Below are 20,380 nucleotides of genomic sequence, written 5' to 3'. Positions count from 1 at the left end.
TCCAGGAGGCGTTTGCAGGGCTGACCAAAGTGTTTGCACCAGAGCTGAATCTCTGAAGTGCAAAGGAAATGTCCTAGGATGTGTCTGCATGTGAAATTTGGTGGTGTATCCATCTACTGTGGGCAGCTACAGCTGTGTAATTGTAAGCTGCCATTCCAGTTCACATAGAGGCAATTATAACAATAGATATATTTTATGAAGTAGTAGATGACTTGACAATACTTTTCTTGGTTTATTTAAGAGTTCTGAAGCCTTCTTGGACAAGGAAGAAAGGAGTTTTCAGAGTAGACAGGAGTTTGTGAGAACCTTAGCAATGTGTCAGGACCCAAAATATTTAGAATAGTCTTGTCAAAATTGGTGAAACTCTAACTCGTTTAAGTCAGAGGTTGTTCAGCATAAAAGTGCCAATGTGAGAAATGAAACAATCAGTATTTTTGAAACAAGTTCAGAAAGGAAAAATAAATAGCATGATGTTAGAGTTCTAAAAGCAAAATTTAATAAATTAATATATGCATGCCAGATAAAAATACAAAATTACAATTGAAATAGCAATAATAATAAAGGAACACTGTTCAGTATTGCAGATTTCACTGCAACCACCATAAACATCATGGAGAATTACTTAAAGTAACATTTAAAGTACAATTTTGTTTCTGTTAAAAACAAATTACTATATGATGAAAAAATGGAAAGAAACCCAGGAAGAAATCAGCCCCAGAAGAGGAAGAGAAGAATATGAAATGTCAATAAATGGCCAGAGGCTCCATTTCACAGAAGTCTGCCTTCTTTTTAGTATTAGAAACCAATTACATAGAACAAAAAGCAAATTCACAACAGGTTTACACGGAGAAACATGCTGAATTACAATCACAAACTATCCAGAACAAAGATGCTGCACCAGTTCAGTTGTTTTCTTCATGGAATGAGTCTCACCAGAACAGGGAGAACAGGGAGCAAATCATGCAATAGCTTTAGGCATTTTGTTTTTTATTTCAACATGATAAACACCCAGGATTACTAGTACTGGAAAGTATGTGTTAACCTTTTTCAACATCAGCTGAATAGCACTACAGAAACGACAAAGAGTTCCTTCATTTTTATCCTGAATACATCGAAAGCTCTAGCAAATATGGAATTCAGTGACAAGAGCCATTAAATTACTTTAAAATATTCCTTCATCCATAGAACACTGTTGCTTCCTTTTTTATTACAAAACCCCCAAAATATTCAAAATAAAATGTCTTCATTTTTTATAAGCATCTCCACCACAAGTCTCTGATAGCGGATGTCGTTCAGCGCGGCCATCGCGTCCAGCTCCGGCGCTCGCATAAGAGTTGGTCCAAAAACTATGCCCAGGTTTTCTGCACTCATCAGGTTCTCCTTTTCATGGAGCGTTACTCTGCAAAAAAAACCCAGTGATTCTCACATTTCTTCTGTGCCAGACCATGACTGTGTATGCTTGAAAATCAGGGAAAATGGACAGAAACGTGTGCCTTTCCCAGCAGGTCGCACATGGGAGCATCAGGTGAAACACTCGGGAGTGAGTGAAAGCAAATGCTGTGGGGGTTTGTGGTGACTCAGTGTCTGTCCCCCTCAGAGCACACAGACCATGCTCACCTGCACTGCATGAACAAGTCCTTTGGTATACAAGAACTACAAACTCTAGATTTTTCTTCTGTTTCTCCCTTTCTGCCTTAGTTTTTATTTGAAAACATGTCAGACTGATGTTACTGAGTTGCTGTGTCTCCAGTCTGTAAGTATTCCAAATAAAGGAGCTGTGTCTGATTACCTGAATTCAGCAGCAAGGCAATGGCCTGTTGAGCAGCTCAGCTCCTTTTAGCAAAGCATTAAACAGAAGTTTAAAAATAGGGAATTTTGTCACCTTTCTACCTTATCATTCCCCTATACCAGAAATACGGTGTGCAAAAGCGACTTGCTAGGTAGAGCAGCAACAGCTAATTTTGAACAGGGTGAAGAAAAATTAATTTCACACATCACAAGCTGTAAGGTGGAATTTTTGTTCCTATGTCTCTCATGCCTTTGTCTGTTTTAAAACACCCATTACAAATGTCATTGAAATAAAGGGACAAATCAGGCAGAAACTCAGTAGCTGAATTTTGCCTGAGGCACTCAGCAGAGTCAACACAGTCCTACTTGTAGAGGAACTACATAATGAAAAAAGGCAGAAGAGATCTTAAAATAAAGTAGTTTTTCTATGGAAAGGGAATGATTCTTATATATTGACAGTAAGTTCATGTTACCTGAGAAACTAAAATGGACACCCTAACATGCCACCTTGGTTTTGCTTTGCAAGGGACAATCCCCTGTGCCTGAGTTTTGCTGTTGTGCACAGTACCACTCCTGCCACAGGCCCTTTCCAGGATTTGGTGGGCCTTGACCAGACTTTTCTGGAGGTGCTAACACGGATTTTTGCTAAAAACGAGTGTGGCTTAGAGTTCTTTGCAGCTGTTGCACCCACCTCTTCAGATGTGCCATGAGATACCGTAATGTTTCACAGTGTGCAGGCGGCAGCAGCTTCAGCGCCTCGTGCAGAATTTCCAGCTGTTCATCTGGATCCGTGGTTTCTGAAATACAGATGTGCAATGTCACCACACAAACAGCCAGAATTCACACACAGAAAGGCAACAACCCGGCCTGCACAGGAGACAGGGTCTCACAGCTCTGCTGGGTTACTCATGGAGGATTTGTCTGTCCAAGGAGGGGCTCAGAGCACCGTAAGGATGTGACTGGTTTTGGACAAAGAAAACTCCCCAAAGCAAACTGCACTCCATTGAAAGATTCCCTGCAGCCTACTAAAAAAAATCCTCTGGCAATCTTGCTGACTGGACTGGTTTTGCACAAATAATCTACAGGTGCAACTCTGGGAGAGCAGAAGGTACTGGGAACTTTGCCATCAGTGCCTTTGGCTGTCTCCATATGACTTGGAAAAAGCCTTCTCCAAAGGAGCTGTAAGGCCAGCATGCAGTCCTTGTTTTGTACCCACAGCTACCTCACACCTTTCCAGGTGGGGCTGGTGTGAACACATCACAGAAATGCTTCAGGCAGCCAGGATGTTTGGGAGAGAGTGTCCAGCTGGGCTTACTGCTGTGCTTGTAGACCCACTTTCTGCAAGGCCAGCCCCAAAGGTGGCTTTGGGAGAATGAGTGGTTATCAGCTTAAGAAAACACTCAAAACGGACAACTCCAGAAACAAACGACATCTTATTTCTAAACATTTCCATAAATCACCTTCTTTCTGGCACCATAAAACCAACAGACTTTAAATAATCACTGTCAAGTACCCAGGACTCATGCAAGACACACCAGTGATGTAATCCATAATGTGTGATGCAAAGGAAACATTCCTGGTGACAAAGGCAAAGGAAAATGTAACCATGCCCACATAGCATCACGGTCAGGCCGTAATGTGCACTGCATGTTTACTCCTGCAATCCTTACTAAATTGGGCATGCAGGGTAAGAGCTGATGGGACAGCTACAAAACAAATAGGACAGTCCTGCACAAAAAGGAGAAAAGGCTAAGAATAAAAAGTAGACAAAAAATGTGTTACACTTACTTGCAGACTCTATGAACTTTGGGTAGGCATCATATGTGATGAGTGGAATTGGCAAATCCCTGAAGTACAGTTTAAGTGCACCAGTGATAATATTGATATCTTCATACATATTCACAGAAATATCAGCTTTTTCCCCATCTGTGTGGAGAAGGCACTGATATTAAAGCCTTGGAAATGTAAACAGATGTAGAGCAGCATTCAAAAGAAAAATAATAACTCACTTAAGCAAACATTATTGAATAGGAAACAATTACAGATTTTGGCTGTTGTACGTAAAACTGATATTCATGGTTTCAGGGTGAAAACCTCAAGCATTTTATAAAATAACACATCTTTTCTTTGTTTCAAATAATTACTAAAAAATACAGTTTGGGGTTTTTTTAGAACCTGCCTGAGTGAACTTGCAGTATCTGTCTTGTATGAAGGTATGGACATTTAGCTATTTCTGAACACACTGCATTGCAAAACAACACATTCATCAGCACTGAATGAGAAATCAGGGAGTCCGGGAAAAAAGTAAAAGGCAGAAAACCAGCTTTGTCCACAGCTCCCCTATTTTATAGGAAAAACATGTGTTCACCATTTAACTGGAACATACTACCTACTCCAAAGTGCAGAGGACACACATCCAGAACTTGGCCTCTGCAGCACATCCCCACCCTGCTAACACTGCAGATGTGCTCCAAATCGGGCCAGTCCTCCAGACAAACAGGAAAAAGAGTTTCCAGCACGGATTCTGGACTTGATTTCTACTGGGATAGAGGGACTGCAGCTGGAAACCCCTTAATTTTCCCACTGTCTTTTCTCAGAGAGAAGAGTTTGTTTTCAGTGACCTTCTTTTAGTCTGTAATAATTCAAACTTTGTTTGCACTATTGCATTCATCTTATTATTTTGGAGCTTTCATCCAGAAAGATGGATTCAAGTTGCACAGCTCTCTTAAGGCACTTCAGCACTCACCCTCTATCCCTCCCCCACCCCTCCAAGCACAGTTTGACTTGCAAACTAGGGCAGTAGTTCACAAAGCTTTGTCCTTCCTACACACATGGTTACTGGAGCACAGATACTGATGGAAGGAGAAAAGTGGATTTTTGTAATAAAGGCCAGGGTGAAGCTGATATTCTTTTGTGATGGGGTGTCTCCCCTCCTGCCAGCACCCTCCTGTCTGACTCCTTCAGAGCACTGGAGCGTGAGACACAGGCTCTGCAGAAAAACTGTCTATATTTTATACATCAGCACCAAGTTCCAGCATGCAGGAAGACTGTACCTCTGTCAAATGCCATTTTGACATCTTCAATAAGATCACTAAATCCTGAGACTCGATACAGTCCCTCAGAATTAAGACCTGCAATGAACATTTTAACAAGATTAGAATTAGTCCTGATTTTTACAGTGACCTTCAACCTGGTTCTTCTCTTGGCAAGTTTTTAATTTAAGGTAGAAAAAGCAGACATGCTTTAAAAGCCTTATCAGGTTTTTCTTCCAGAACGAAAACTTATGTGGGTTTTTAACCCTGACCATTGCAGTAGATGCCTTGTTCTATCAGCACTAAACTATATTTATAAAAATGACTTCAGAGCTGAAGGAATGTATTAAACCAATTACAGCTCATTTCCAAATAACTCAGATTAACATACTTGATGATCAGTCATTATTTCAGAATAAAGACAAGTACCCTAATTCTAGAAAAGGATACTCAGTGTGGGCTAGGGAGACTAGCAAGAATGAACACATTAATATGAACCCTCTTTGTTTTGCCACATTCATTTAATTTTTAAAATGAATATATTTTTGGAAAGATAGGCACTGATATGTAACTACAAAGCAGTAACTTCCCATTAAGCAATTTCTAGCAGAATCTATAAAAATTATAAATGGTATGAACCATGAAATAATGCACAGTATAATATTAGCTGTGCAGGGTAATTGGCAGTCATAAAATGTCTTGTGCAAATCTGTTTTGAGCAATCATACATTCAGCAGAAACCCAGATGACCCAGATCAATCTAAATGGATTATCAGTAAAGCAACAAAAGTCCATTAAGGATTCCTTACCTCTAGATTCAATTTCCCTAATGCACATATCCACCACCATTGGTCTCTTGGTGAAGTGTGCTTTTACTAGCGTGGTAAGGTCACAGCTGTACACTTTTTTGACATGCTTCAGGTCTGGCTTGCAGTCATTTGGGACCATCTTGGAACATTGCTTGTGCACATTTAAACCACAATCTGAGGGAAAAAAATGAAAACATGATTAGGCTGGTGTTTGCTGAAAATGTATTCTGAGATCAGTGCTGGGGAGTACAAATGGCTCCGGCAGGATCTGACCTCAGCTCACAGCAGTTACTTCTCTTCAGGGCCCTTAAGCACCAAATACCCGAAGAAGGGACAGCCCTGAAGTCAGAAGGATTTCCTACCCAAGACATTTATTCTGTTTCTGGGAGGTCTAACACAAAATGACAAGCTTTCCATGTGTTTTTTCAAATCAGGAGCTAGGGGTCAATTATGTTCCCCAGCATTATTACACACACTGCTGTCACAATGAAGACTTTTCTCCCAAGAAATTCCTAACACCTCCATCTTCCATGCAGCCCTGGACCTGGCACTTTAGACATCTCCTAGGGGAGATGAAGGTAGGGACTGGGATACAAACAGGCTACAATCCCTCTGCAGCGAGCTGGCAAGGCAGTGCCAGTACCTGAGCCACTTCAGGGACAGGTGTGCAGCCCTGCCCTGCCTGGAGGGGAGCTGAGCCCAGCACTGACCCTGTGCCTCTGCCCAGTGCCACCTCTGCTGTTCTGCCATGCAAGCCAGGTGCTTGCAGGAAACAGCTGAGCCCAGAGAGAACAGCAGCACATCCCAGCGAGGGAGGCTGCCATGCCCCGATGGGCACTTGGGACACACAGGGACCTCTGCTCTGCTCCTGCACCCTGCTGCCCTGCCAGCCCCAGGGCCCTGACTGCCACAGCATCAAGGGATGGAGGAGCTTGAAGGATCAATGCCCTGATGAAAATCTGTATTTCTTCTCTCACTGCAGGACTGGGTATCTATCTACTGAGAATCCCTTCCTGTTTGGTTCCTGCTGATTTTGCCAATACTTGTACCTCCATTAAAGCTCCAAGTTATGTGACTTAGTTTTTTCCAGAACAGTAAACCCCAGAATTCATGGCTAGGTTTAATTTCCACTCAGTCAGCTGCAGCCTGCTGCTACAAGCACTTTGTTTACTTAAAAGGCCTGTAAAACAACCGGATTTGTCACTTAGGATCCTCTGGTTGCAATTAAAGTTTGGCATGTCACCTTCAATCCATCAAAACTTGCTCAGATCTTGATCCAGATGCAATGGCTGATTAGAATTCTCTGGAGGTCTTTCTGTGCAGGAGTGACCTCTGTTCCCCCTGAGGAGCAGGAAATGGCCGGGCAGGGAGCTGTGGTGCTGATTTCCCTGCTGGCTGTGGCTCTGTGCTGTGAACCCAGCGTGGGCAAAGCCTCCCACCCAACCCCTGCACACACACACACGGTGCCCCCGGGCCCTCTGGGCACAGCCCAGACCCCACTGCTGCCCTGCCCTGGGGGAACAGTGCTCTGGGCACCTGGGCTCCCCAGCGCTGCCAACGAGGGAACACGGACAGCCTAGCCTTGCTGCCACCTGAGCATGCACCTAAATCCCACATTTGTCAAGGGCTCCAAGACCCCAAAGTGACCACCAAAGTGACCACACGCCCAGCATCTCCCTACCTGTTAGTTTTAGGGCACAGAACAAAGAAACTCTGAGCCTGCCAGGCAGCCACTTGCCTTTCCTTTAAATATCTGTGCCCTGTGCCACATTTTGCCTGAATTTTGAAAAACCAGGTCTCTCTGTGCTTTAAATAGGGAACCCACATTCACTGAAACATGTGACCTGAGCCCTCTAGTGAGTCACTGCCCCAGCTGTAACACAGCAAGGAAAAGCTGTTCTGGCCTCCTCTGGGTCTTGTAGAACCAAATCAATAAATGTTTGTGGAAATGCAAAGGTAAAATAAGTAATCTTTGGTGTAAGGTTTGAATGCTGTGTCATTAGTAACACCAGCACTTTTAAAAACAGGACAAAATACTGAATAGGTGCTATCAAGAAGTCTGCTTTCAAAATAAAGAGAAAAATCAGGAGTAAAATTAAAAAATAGTCAAATAATTAGAGGCAACATCTTAACACACACACAAGGGAAGCAAATTGAGACCACATAAGAAATCTTAAATCTTGACTTCCTTTATTTAGGAATAAACCTTAACATTGCAATAATAGTATTTACAAATGAAAATATAATTATTGTACATACAATTCCTAAAATTGCCTCAAAAAGCACCTCTCCCAACAAGTATGAAATATCTATCAAAAATGATGTCTACAACACTGGGATGGCAGCACCTCACTCATGAGGACTCATTAAGGATTCTGTGAGTGCAAATTAGCTGCTTCACACAAACAGCAGTATAGTTCAGAGTCACATTTCTGGGAACCCAAGGATAATTAAGAATAAAATACACCAAAAAAAAAAAAAAGAAAAAGAAAAAATACATACTCCCAAGTATCTTACACTTGAGTTAAACCAATTATTGCCTTGACTGAGATCATCTTAATTATATTTATATACAAGAAAGTTTCAATTCATTAAAATCTCAATTTACAGAGATGTTTTCATTGCGAAGACCTTGCTTCTGACAGTAATTGTGTTATTGCTAATCCCATAGAGTCAGATAGGCTTTGAATCTGACCTCATTAATCCTAGAATAATAATTACAAATGCAGAAGTCAACTTTTCTCCTCTCTCATTTGTTCTTCCTTTGCATTTGATTAGATTTTATGCACCAACCCACTGCTTAAGGGCTTATCAACACTCCTGAGAAACATTTAAAACCTGGAAATATTTCAGATACCTAATGTTTAGAAAATATGTGAGCCTTATGTCCAGGATTATTGGGCTGTGTGGTGTCCTTGTAATAACTAAGGCTTCTTGCCTCTTGTGTAAGCACAGAAAAACATCTTATTTTAGCAATTTCATATCAGTAAATATTTCAAGATTATTTCAGGGAATTTATATCAGAAGATGGAATTTTTTTCCAATGAAGAACCTGAAACTCACCAGTGCTGTGCTTCCTGAACCAAGTGGGCCTCTAGCCCCAGCTGACAATCCTTCATAGAAGGCAAACATCCATGTCTCAGTCACTTCACTCACCTCTGGTTCAGCTGATAGCTAAGGATGATGTCTTGCTAACTCCACCAAGCTCAAAAGCCCCATGGCAGGAGGTCAGTCCTCCTCTCCACAGAGCACTGGCCACGTCCCAGTTCTGTACTTAACCATACTCAACTTACTTGTCAGCCCTAAACAACAGGAGTTGTACTGCAAACTGAATAGTGTTAAATAAAACAAAGTCCTCTGTTCTCACTGCAGATGCTCTGAAAGCTCCAAAAGTCATTATTTTAGAACCAAGTGGGAAGGAAGAGGAAAGCCAAGTCCTAAATCTCCCTGCATGCTGCCGTGGGGTAGTCTTAGGACTGCTGGCCTTGTTTGCACATGAGCTTTGTAATTTGGCTGGGTTCATTAAGACCAAGAGGATTAATTTAACTTCAAACTGAGGGCCTATTTACTTTTCATTATGTCAAAATAAATCCAGAATAGCAGCTTTACTCTGGATCTAAAGTAACCAGGAGCCTTACCCATTTCTTACAGAACCTGCTGGCTGGTGAGGAGCTTCAGAGAAATCCCCCTAAAGCATTGTATCTGCTGATAAATCCTAGAATAATACAGGACAGATGTAAAAGATGCAGTCATGAGCTCTTGCAGATCAATAGTAAAACTTCTGCTGACTTCAGTTAATCAGGTTCACCTTATAGAGATGATTTCTCAGAAGTAGAATTGTAAGTCACTCTTACTGTTCCTTTTACAGTGCTATCAAACTGTGGCCACCTTTCAAATATACCACATGGACCAAAACCAATGCAGTCATAAATTCAAGAGTTTATAGGAAGTTTGGAAATTTAAGGAGGGTGCACAGACAGTAATTTCAGATGACAGGTCTGAAAGTCGGTGATAAGCTGCCCTGGCTTTAACAGCATATTGATCTAGGAGTTCAGATGGGCTGTGACATTACTTCTATGAGAAGTAGTAAATTTAAAACCAGCCTGACAATAGTTTCCTATGATGCCTAGAAAAGGTCTGGTAATGTTATAGAAACAGCTAATACTGATGTTAGTCCACAGGGCTAAGAGAACAAATAACATGTTCATATTAAATGCATGAGCAGAACCAACAGATAGATGTATGTTACTACTGCCCCATGAGCACATAATATAAGTATTTGCAGAGACTCAAATATACTCAGCTGTCATGTTTTGTTATACTGTTGATTTGAATTCAGTCAGTTTTAGATTTCCTTTGGCTGATGATTTACTGGCTAACATGGCTGCTGATCATGCTCCATCAGAACGACACCATGTGCTACATACATCACTCTAATTATATCTCCAAATTATCCCCCCAAAATTGATGCCTTCTATTGCTCTGAAGAGCAGCTTTAAGAGCTAAAGGGTAGATATACACTATCTGCAAGAAGTCTTGAAAGATTCTTCTGAGATTTGTGCTAAGTGTAGGAGGGTGGGCAGCACGGAGCTGCAGTGCTGGCACCGAGTGCTCCCTTGGGCTGGTCCATTGCAGCACCTACCAGACAGGGCAACATCCTCACACCTGAGCTGACACAGGGCTCCACACAAGCACAAAGTACTGGCATTGCTCCTTCTTGCAAGGGTGAAAAGGTTAGAAAGCCATTTGCTCTCATACATCACTCATGAGCTCATAGCTTTTCTTTAAAAATGTATCACTTTTTCTGTAGCAGAGGGAGCAGCGTTTTCTGTTTCGTGGATGCAGCGTGTTCCAACAGGCGAGGGAAGGCAGCAGCCCCAGTGGCCCACGTGCTGCACTCTGTGCTTCCAAGCACAATCCAGCAGGGTGCTGGGAAGGTCTGCCCTCTCCCTCCTCCTCCTCCTCAGCTGCATGGCTGCAGCCTGGGTGGCCACACTGGAGCTGCCACAGTGCCTCGAGCATGTGCTATGTGTTCATCTGCAGTGCACATCTGGAAGCAACCCTGGTCCCACCCGAGCCTTAAGCCACTTCACTAAGCAGCCCCATGGCAAAAATTGCTTCCATACATATGAGTATGCTCCCTAAAATCTCCTTTCATCCACATCACTGTACCATGCACTACAGGGTACATTATTTTAAGACAGGAGTTTCAAGAGGGCAGCTAGTTACTTGGCAACATAATTACCTAATGCTACCGAAAAATCAGGGCTGATGAAACAAAAAGAAAAAAAGCCCATCAAACCAGCCAATATTCCCTTCTCTCAAATCAAAAGAATACTTATATTTGTGCCTCCAAAACACTCAGTGACAATGGTTTCATTTTATAGAAGTTTTGCAAGATTAGAATCACTTTGTTCAGGAAGTCCCCAGGCTTCCTGCCACGACACCTGCCTACTCCTCGACAGCTCCCTGCCTGGGCCACTGCCTTCTTCAAGGCTTCCAGCTCTGTGTGGGCTTGGAGATAAAGCTGCTTTTAGGACTTACAGCTTCAAGAATATATAGCTGCAGAATAGCTTCCCCTTGGGAACGGCTCTGAAGCAAGGCTGAGCTGTCTGATTAGCATTTCAAAATTCCAGAGCTCATTCCTCACAGGAACACCATCAGATCCCGAGCTGGTGAACAGCTTGTCAGGCAGCACACATCTCCAACAGCATCACCACCTGCTGATGGTCAGGGGCTGCTGTCCAGCCCCTTCCCACAGCCCTGCCTTTGCTCTTTGGGTCTCTACTGGGCTGTCTGTGCCTGCATTCCCCAACCAGCAGAATCCGGTGCTCATCTCAGAAGGAGCTTGGGTGTGTTTGTAAGGCACAAGCGTGGGCACCGGGGAAGCTTTTCATGGCTGAGCCATGCAAAATACCTTGAGAGTGGGCAATGTGATGAGAACGCCTTCCCCTTCCCTTTGCTGACTTCAGTCACAAGAGCATCAGCTGTTTTTCCAGGCACAGGAAGCATGAGCACTCTGCCTGCACAATCAGTGCCTGAGGATGGGCAGGCTCCTTTGTGCTCCCCTCCATCCTTACACACCAATGGAGCAACACAGGGCTGTCCAACACAAAGGATTCATAGCAAGGCAAAACAAATAGCAAAGGAAATGGGGCAGCTGCACATCTTTCAACTGCTGGAGAAGGACATGGATGAAATGGGGAAATTAAACACTTAAGCAGTAATTCACAAAACAATTCTGCTTTGAGACTGTACTTTAGCTTTTTGAAAATGAACTCCCAGATCTTACTGTGGTTAGGGCTGGCAGCAGTATTGCTTGGGGTCTGTCAGTGGGAGCTGATTATCTGCACACTGATAGTTCAGCTGCAAATTAATTTCTATCAGCTCTTCAGAGAGAAGTTACCTGCTCCAAGGAAAGCAGAAGATAGGAAATGCTACATGTGTAGCAGGTTGAGATAGTCTGGAGCAAACCCATGAAGGCTGCAGCAATGGTGCTTTGTGTACAGCCTCAGGGGGTGGTGCTGCCTGGTGTTACTAGGAGCAACCCAAAATACCACCAAAAACATCCAGGGAAACAGATAAATAAAAAAAGTTATCTTTAAGATAAGCTAATTAATGCTTTGTAACCAGCCTGTTAAAAAAAATCTGCTTAAAGTGCTTATTGATGAGGAACAACAAGCAAAAGCGTGCAGGGAAAGGACTTGGGAGAGCTCTGATTGGCTGGAGACAGGTGCAGCTTGACAAATCCACTGATCTGCCAGTCTGCCATTCCACTTGGGCAGCACAGAACAGCATCCAGTCAACAGAAATGCTTGTCTCTGAGATCACACTACTCTGATAATGCTACTGTGAGTTACATGTTTGTATCTTCATAAAGAGAACCTGCTGGTGCACATCTGCAGATTTTCTTTGAGTATTGTTACAGTTTCTCTGCAGTCTGGGCACTGGGATGAGCCCTGTGAACACAGGAGAGCTTTACAGAGGAGGAATGCAACTAAGAATACATTTTTCTAAGTTCATTCATTGGATTTTGTTCTGGGGTAAAATCTTATGTCTTCATTAACTTCTACTGACCTTCAGTGTGTACACAAAGTGATGGCATTATAATTTCAAATACTGCTTCAATAATTTCTACTTACATACTGCAACCACCAATTAATTTCCTACAGGATCCAAATCCCAGACATCACCCCAAGTTCTAAGTTTGGAAGACCATGAAGTTCCTCTCATGTTTGGTATTTTGTATTAACCCCCAAACCTTTGCAGTCCAGGTAACACGCAACATCTCATTTCAACCAACAACCATTCATGAGGTGTCCCATGTGGTGCCTACATTTACCTCTCATCTTTAAGGCAGGAAAAGAGACAATCCTCCTTCTTCATCTACCATAAAAGCCGAACAAGGATAAGTTAGGGAGAATCCACCTTCCAGGAACTGATAATACAGGACTGCACCTGACAGGATCCTGACCACACTCAAGTCTGTGTTTTGGCAGACACACATTCAGCCATGCTGGACTGAAACAAAGCCTGACTCCAGCTGGATTTGCTAAGGCATCCTTGCTGGTTGCTATGGCATGTGTACTCTTATAAATGTTTAGTTCTGGCTGATAATTTTTTAAAGGATTGGCTTACTTTGTGTAACATAAGCTATCAGCCAGTAGAAATAAGCTGTTTTTTCCACCGGCTCTTCCTCCTTTCTGAAATGGGTGACATTTATCTTTGCTGTCCAGTCTTGGACTGTCCTACACTTCTCTTTGCATGTTTTTGTGCTTCTGCACAGAATAGGATTTTAAATGGTTGAGAGTAGCCCATGCAGTAATCCATTTCTATTTGTTAAACTCATCACTTCTGTACAGCAAATAGAGTCCTCTTGAGATGTGGGACTGTTTGCTATAAAAAGTAAATGCTTTAAAAAGTATAAAATTACATATGATCCATGCAGTTTTGCTTGTAGGTATTTTCAATAAAATGATTATACAGACCACCAAACAGATTTCGTGGATTTCCCTGAAGTGGCATTGAACCCCACTTGAATTCAAGTGGGCTGCATCCTGCTAAAAACTGTAATTTTTTTTTTTTTTAGTAGAAACCCACTCTGAAAACCAATGGCCTCATGTGGATCCTGGTTTACTGTGCCTCATTGTTTCCATATTAAAATAACTCAGTTCAGAAGCAAAAATTTTTTTAAAGCACTGTAAGACCACATAAACTTGGCCAAACTCCCACCACTCAAGCCTGAGCTCCCCTACATTGGTACATTAGCACTGTTCTGTGTCTGTGCACCTCCAATATTTCCCTGAAATGCCCAGATCTGGGCAGCTCCTGGCTCTGATGGCTGCACAGCCTCAGCTGTGGGAGCAGGCAGATACTGCTGCAGCCTCACCCCACCCCAAATCCCTGCTGGCACTTCAGCAAGCATGGTCGTACAACATGGGATTTTAAAACACAAATAAGACCATAGAAATTACTGGAAGCTACCAACACTGAGGTGAAACCTCACACAAGACAGAAAGCCCTAATTATAGTTTCTGAACCTATGAAGTCATCTAATACACATATGCTCCTTATGCTGCAAGGAGGAGAATGGATGCATGCAGTACTTATTACCATCCTCATAAGCAGGAAAGAAAACCAGATTTTGGAAGCTTTTGGAAACCCATGATTTTGAAAAATCTGCATAAACCCAGAAAATCAGCTGTACTTCAGTTAAAAGAAAAAATAAGGCAGTACAAAATAATAAGCATTTTGGATTTAATTGTAAAAGCAACAATATTAATTCCACAGTGCCATGCAGCATTGCAAGCCTTCATACTGTTTCTTTTTATTCTTTTTCTGGATCAAAGTTACCTAACATCAATCTGCAAAATATTTGGTATCTCTCCTAAATGCCCAAATGGAGGAATCTTAGGCAAGGAATAAAGATGGAACACTTACTGATTCAAGTGTAATCAAAAACATACTATCAGAAAACCAAAATCAAGCCTCCTCTTCCTCTCCTAGCACTGTACACCCTGTATCAAAATCAAGAGCAGTAAAATGTACTAACAATCTTCACTCACAAGTGGAGGACATGGCTGTAATCCTGTATTCTTAGTAGAGGGAAAATACTGAGAAAGGAAATGCCATTTTTGCATAATCATGTCTTAAAACAGAGCTGCACTCTCTAATGCATCCTGGACAGTGCAGACTGTAATGGTAACAACAAAGTATTGCATTCAAATAGTTATGGGGAAGAATTTAAAAATATTTCAATCTTATGTGGCTAGAAATGATTTTAAATATTACATCACTTTGCAGTTCTGAGATAAAAAGCCTTCTTATTTGCTTGAGACAAGACTTCAGAAAGCTTTAGACAGAGCAGATTTTCTTAAATTAGCTTGAAAATTCAGTTTCCAGGGCAACGTAAGCAGGTCTTCATACATCAACATCTCTTTGCACCATTTTTATAAATACGCTTTGCTAGAATGTCATAAAATACTTTTTAAATACAGCAAACTATTTGGATCACTTTGATCCTTTTCTCTGCCTTTGAAAGAAAGCCGACTGTCCTTTCCTTTCAGAAGAACCTTATCAATAAAACTGTCCAACTGTTTTCCTTTGGAGAGGCTTTATCCAGCAATGCCTGCAGTGATACCCATGCGTGTAATACATTTCTACCAGCACCTGAGTGTTTATGTAACATTTCACTAGGCATCCCTTATTCATCATCCCTTTTCAGTCTGCAAGTAGGAGATGTGATTTAGACTCTGTGGCATGCTGGGACTCAGCTGGTTTATATATACAATTAGCCTGAATGTCTGTTTCACAGAAGCAATGTGGAATTTGCTGGGGTCCACCTTGCACATCAAGATCCCCAATGACTTTCTCACACCTACCAATACATGGAATGGTATCAAAGAAATAAAGGTAACTATGCATCTGTCCATTTTCTCCTCCATTCTAAAAGGGTGGGGGGGAAAAAATCTCTTAATGATAGTGATTGTCTCCTCCCTGCGAGTGCTGGAGGGGTGCTGTGCATTGCCCCAGTGAGTCAATAAACAGACACCTGAAACAGCAGCAGCAGAGTGGATACATCTCCTCCTTCCACTGAGCAGGGAGCAGACTGACCCTGGCCCCGGCTGCACATTACAGAGTTACAAGGGGAGGAATGACTCAGGAAAAGAACACTGAGTGACTGTTACCTGCACATTTTACTCCCTGAGCAATGAGGCCCCACATGAAGTTGGCACAGTATTCACACCAGTGCGGGCCCCTGAACGTGTGCACCTGGAAGACAGCAGCAGAAAGAGAATTACAGAAAATGAGCCACCGTTTCACAGACATCAGCATCAATGCATGTAAACAGTGCAGAACTCCTCTTCTTTGAAGGCACCACACGCAGTTTCTGGAAGGTTCCCTTTATCACTGCAGGAAAGGAAGAAAGGAACGAAGAAAGATTTAACACCCAAGGCTCTTGCAGACCTGTGGAAAACCAGAGTCCTCCATCCTGAGCCATCCCAAGCAGCAGAACTGGGTCTGTGGGGTCTGCTCCAAGACAAGGCATAGCCCTTCTCCCAGCTCTTGGCATCCCTCTGTTTGGCAGGAGTCTGGCCACAAGGCAAAGCTTTTGCAGCAACTGTGCAAGAGTTCACTTTTCAATCTCAAATGCTTTCTGCTGTGGCCTCCTCTTCATAAGGCACTGTGTGAAATGGGTAGAGGGCTGCAAGATTCCACCTCACATGGAAAGAGTCCTGCCAGGCAAAAATACCAGTGCCACACAGAAATACTGTACATTTGCCTAGAGACTTTCCAGTTTAGAACACCTCCAACAGGAAATTAATTTTCTTCAGACTAATGCTACATATTGAAAACCCAAAATGAAAAAGAATAATCCACTGAACCAGGAAAAAATTCAAAGCTAAAGAAGAAAAAAAACCCCTATGCTTGCTTTCATTCCTGACTCACATGCTTGTTACAAATCCTGCAGCCACCATTAACTGCTTCTGATTTCATTCTGATAAAGCTCCTGCTATAGGAAACCACAGGATTCTTTACAGAGAAAATCATTACTTCCTTAGCCAGTGTAAAAGGCTTTGAGCTGCTATTTAGAATAGACAGGCTGAAAATAAAATTAGTAGCTGATGATCATAAAGAAATGAAATTTGCAGTGAAATACAGCAAAACTGCTTTAGGCTGGAGTCACTCAGCTCCTCAGAGCTGCTGAGTGGGTGTGGGAGCAGGCAGTAACCTCACGTGTGTGCAGTGCCTGGTGGGATCAGTGTGGAGCAGGAGGGAGAAGGAGCTGGGGGAAATGTTTGTTCCTGACATCTGCACACAGCTCTGGCTATGAACACTGAAAGAAAGGCAAAGTGGCCTGACTGAGGTGGCAAGTGTCCCCCATGCCACGGATGTAAGGGGCAGCTGGATCCAGCTGACACCCCCACAATGACACTGCAGAGCAGCACCCTGCAATTCAGTCACAGGAAGGTCTGCAGCGTCCTGGGCACCCTCAGAGCAGCAGACATTGCTGAGACACTCTGGAAAGCTCCTGCTGAATTCACCAAGTAATTCACAAGCACATCTGTGCCAGGTGACTCCTGACTGCCTGCTCCAAGCAAGCCCAGGTGCCCTGCCCTGCCTGTCCCCACCCACCCACCTGCCTCTGGAAGGGGACATGTGCTCCACCAGGCCTCTTCTCCCTGCAGCTCTGGCTGGCTTCCACAAAGCAAACGATGACAAGACTGTCAGCAGCTGTACTCTCCATTTTCTTTTTTCCTCTCACCACAAAGAGATTTTTCACACCATTCACTTTGTTACCCACCTGCACTACCCACATCATTTTGACTTTCTTCCGCAGACTGGTGGTTTTTATCCACGTTTTTGGCAGTGTTCTCTTCCCAGAATAAGAACATTCTAATATCCTGAAGCAAAGCATTGTGCTTTCATGCCTGCAGGACTAACAGAACTTTTTCAGAGAAAAAAAGAAGGCATAATTTGGGTCTCCCTTTTTTTTTTTTTTTGGGTCAAATTCCCCCTGAAACATACTTCTTTAAAATACTTCTTAAAAATTCCATTGAGGAAAATTGAAGCAAAATTGACATTTCACAAGTGTGGACAACAAAGAATTTCTTTTCACAATATTTTTCAGTTTTTTAAATTGTTTTGTTTTCAGTATCTCTGGTTGCACAAAGGAGGGGAATTTTGTTTTGTTCCTTAAAATGCTGACGGATACATTATTAGTTCTTTCTAAATAAAAAGAATTATATTATCCTACCTTGTGCCTCTGTGGTTGCTGATTTTGATTCATCAAACATCAAATCACTGAATGTTCTATTTGCTGAAGCATTTCCAATGCTGTCCTTAGGTGCTGGAGTCCCAGCTTGGCTTTTCCACAGCCACCCCCAGTGTTGATACTCACTAAACTTCAGATGTCCTGTCTCTAACTGGCTGTTTTAGCAATGACCATTCTTCCTTCTTGGCATCTTGCTCCCCACCACTGCCTGCATGTTTCCATCTCCTCCTGATTCTCCTTAGAAACTCTTCTGCAGGGTCTATCACATCCCAAATCTGCCACTCCAACCTTTTCCTTCCATTTTAAATATTATGAACTTTTCTAATGAGCTCAGTTCCTCTTACATTAAGTAACTATGATTCACCTAGAATGTAACACAGCCAGCTCCCCTGGTATCACCCTGGCTTTCAGCCTGCTCCTCACAAGAGTTTACATGACTCATCATCAACTTAAAAATGACAAGGACAAGGTGGACTCTCCTCTTCCCTACCGACAAACACTGCTTGTGCTGGTTGGACTGACTTTGCCCTTCAGAACCACTGCCTCAGCAGCTTAAGCACTTCTGTCTCATCCCATGCAGCCAGGCTTCATCCAAATACTGAAATGCCTTTCCATATCATCAGCTGGATTTACCCAGAGCCTGCTCTGCTCTGTGCTGCCCCATCCAAATTACTATTTCTTATCCATTATTCTGATTGCAAACTCAAAGCAGATTAAAAGGTGAGGGTAGGTTTTTCTGTGTCCCATGATGCTCTGCCTTGCTTCATCCTTATGAGATGGGAGGTTCTCTGGCAATATTAAACAGGAGGCCCAAAGGTCACCATGTCCTTCCAGCCCTGGTGTAAACGGCCCTACAAGATCAGCTCTGAAGCCTCTGCTTCTGAGGGGTTTCTGAGCAGAGCTTTCTTTTCCCAGAGCATCAATATTCCCACTTCTGTGCAGTGGAATTGGACACCTAACCCTGCCCTGCTCTGAATACACACCCTCCCTGGGAATTAAATCAGACACAGTCAGTGATGCCAGGAAATAGTGAAAAATTGGTCTTCTGAGGTAGGTCAGAACAGCCTCCAATACTAGTTAGAGAATGGGTGGGGTCTGGCAACTAAAAAGAAACACCTTAGCATCCCTTTGCTAGTTCAAGAGCCAGCACCTGCAAACAATACTGCATTTATCACATGACATTGTTTAACACAGCATTCTGATTTTATATTTAATTCCCAGTTCTAAAAACTAGCCAAGCAACTTGTCTGTTTTCAAAACTAAAAGATGATTTCCAGAAAAATTGCTAAAAACACACCCAGCAGAGTCCCAGAGATCCTGACTTAAATTACAAGGGGTTGCTTTCCCCTTGTAAAAAAGAGCATCTGCAATATGCAGATTTTACTGTCTTATAAAATGTGAGAGAACAGGATTGCCAACTGTGCCTTTACATCTCCCAATCCTTCCATTCTCACTCCCACCCAAAAATCTCCTTTTCTCTCTTTCCAAATGGGAATAATTTTGTAAAAGAATCTGGGAAATGACTGAGTGGGAGAGCAAATTAAACTGGTTTTAATCTTGATTTTCTTCTCTTGGAATTTTACAAGTTAATTTAAAACAAAAGTCTAGATAATTTTAAAGACAAATATCTGCTTCAGAAACTATATAAAATACTATTACTAAGCTGTCCTGCAAGTCTGAGGTAAGAAGAGAGCCTCATGTTAGGTTTATACCCTAGGCATTTCTATTTAGAACTCTCCTGCACTATCAACAAGGCATAATAAACATGTTACTACTGTGAACTATGTAGGAGAAGCTTTTTGCTCAGCCTTAAAAAGTATTTTCTTAACACAAGGAAAAATAGCTCAATTCTTGTGATGAGTATTAAAAAATGTTACTTTGTTTTGTATTTAAAGTTTTTTTTTTAAAGGATAAAATTTTAGGAGAACCAAATAAAAAATCAGGCAGTGACTCTGACAGCAGATTCTACCACAAGCTGTGAACTCCTCAAGCAGATCTCCCCCCATTATTTCTCAGCTCTATAAAGGTCACTGCTGAAGTTAGTTACCCTTGCATCTTGTTACTCCACTTATTTTTTATGCTTTTGGTTTTTCCAAGGCAGTTATTCAGCCACCCTTGATTGCTACATGAAGATCAGAAATAAGGCAGCAGATAATGTTTATTCTTAACTGGGAGACTTACATTTTATCACAGCAAGGCAGGGAGGAAGAGAATGAGAGAGTATCAGTGAAGAGCTGTGCAAATGTGATATGAGGGAAGATGGTGGATCAACAGAGCTCTAGCAAAGCCACTGACAGGAAGAAAATAGGGCTGGACTTGAAAAGCTATAGTTACAGAAAACCAACACTGGGCACATATAACAGAAATGTTTGGGACAGTCTGGACAAAAAAAGCCTCCTTTGTTGAGGGCTGCTGCCACGGCCCCACTGAACACTTGTTCCATCAGACCCTGCTCCCTACAGAGGACCCCTTCC

At 42.4% G+C, this 20,380-nt stretch overlaps 1 protein-coding gene across 5 annotated transcripts in view; it reads right to left on the bottom strand.

Annotated features, from left to right (window-relative positions):
• Nucleotides 1–473: 473 nt before the first annotated feature.
• CHN1 (chimerin 1) overlaps nucleotides 474–20,380 on the bottom strand; it is a 91,757-nt gene continuing 71,850 nt past the window's right edge. For all 5 annotated transcript variants that reach the window (XM_064719000.1, XM_064719001.1, XM_064719002.1 and 2 more), the window contains 6 exons: nucleotides 15,817–15,901; nucleotides 5,630–5,803; nucleotides 4,842–4,919; nucleotides 3,577–3,714; nucleotides 2,480–2,585; nucleotides 474–1,399 (listed from right to left, as the gene is read on the bottom strand). In XM_064719000.1, the coding sequence (XP_064575070.1) occupies nucleotides 1,228–1,399; nucleotides 2,480–2,585; nucleotides 3,577–3,714; nucleotides 4,842–4,919; nucleotides 5,630–5,803; nucleotides 15,817–15,901 (753 nt within the window). In that variant the 3' untranslated portion in view covers nucleotides 474–1,227. The remainder of the gene's footprint in view (nucleotides 1,400–2,479; nucleotides 2,586–3,576; nucleotides 3,715–4,841; nucleotides 4,920–5,629; nucleotides 5,804–15,816; nucleotides 15,902–20,380) is intronic.

Source organism: Zonotrichia leucophrys, chromosome 7 (genome assembly GCF_028769735.1).
Source record: "Zonotrichia leucophrys gambelii isolate GWCS_2022_RI chromosome 7, RI_Zleu_2.0, whole genome shotgun sequence".
Classification (NCBI taxonomy): domain Eukaryota; kingdom Metazoa; phylum Chordata; class Aves; order Passeriformes; family Passerellidae; genus Zonotrichia; species Zonotrichia leucophrys.
The sequence above is the reverse complement of the archived record's forward strand: the minus strand, read 5'-3'. Positions and strand labels throughout refer to the sequence as shown.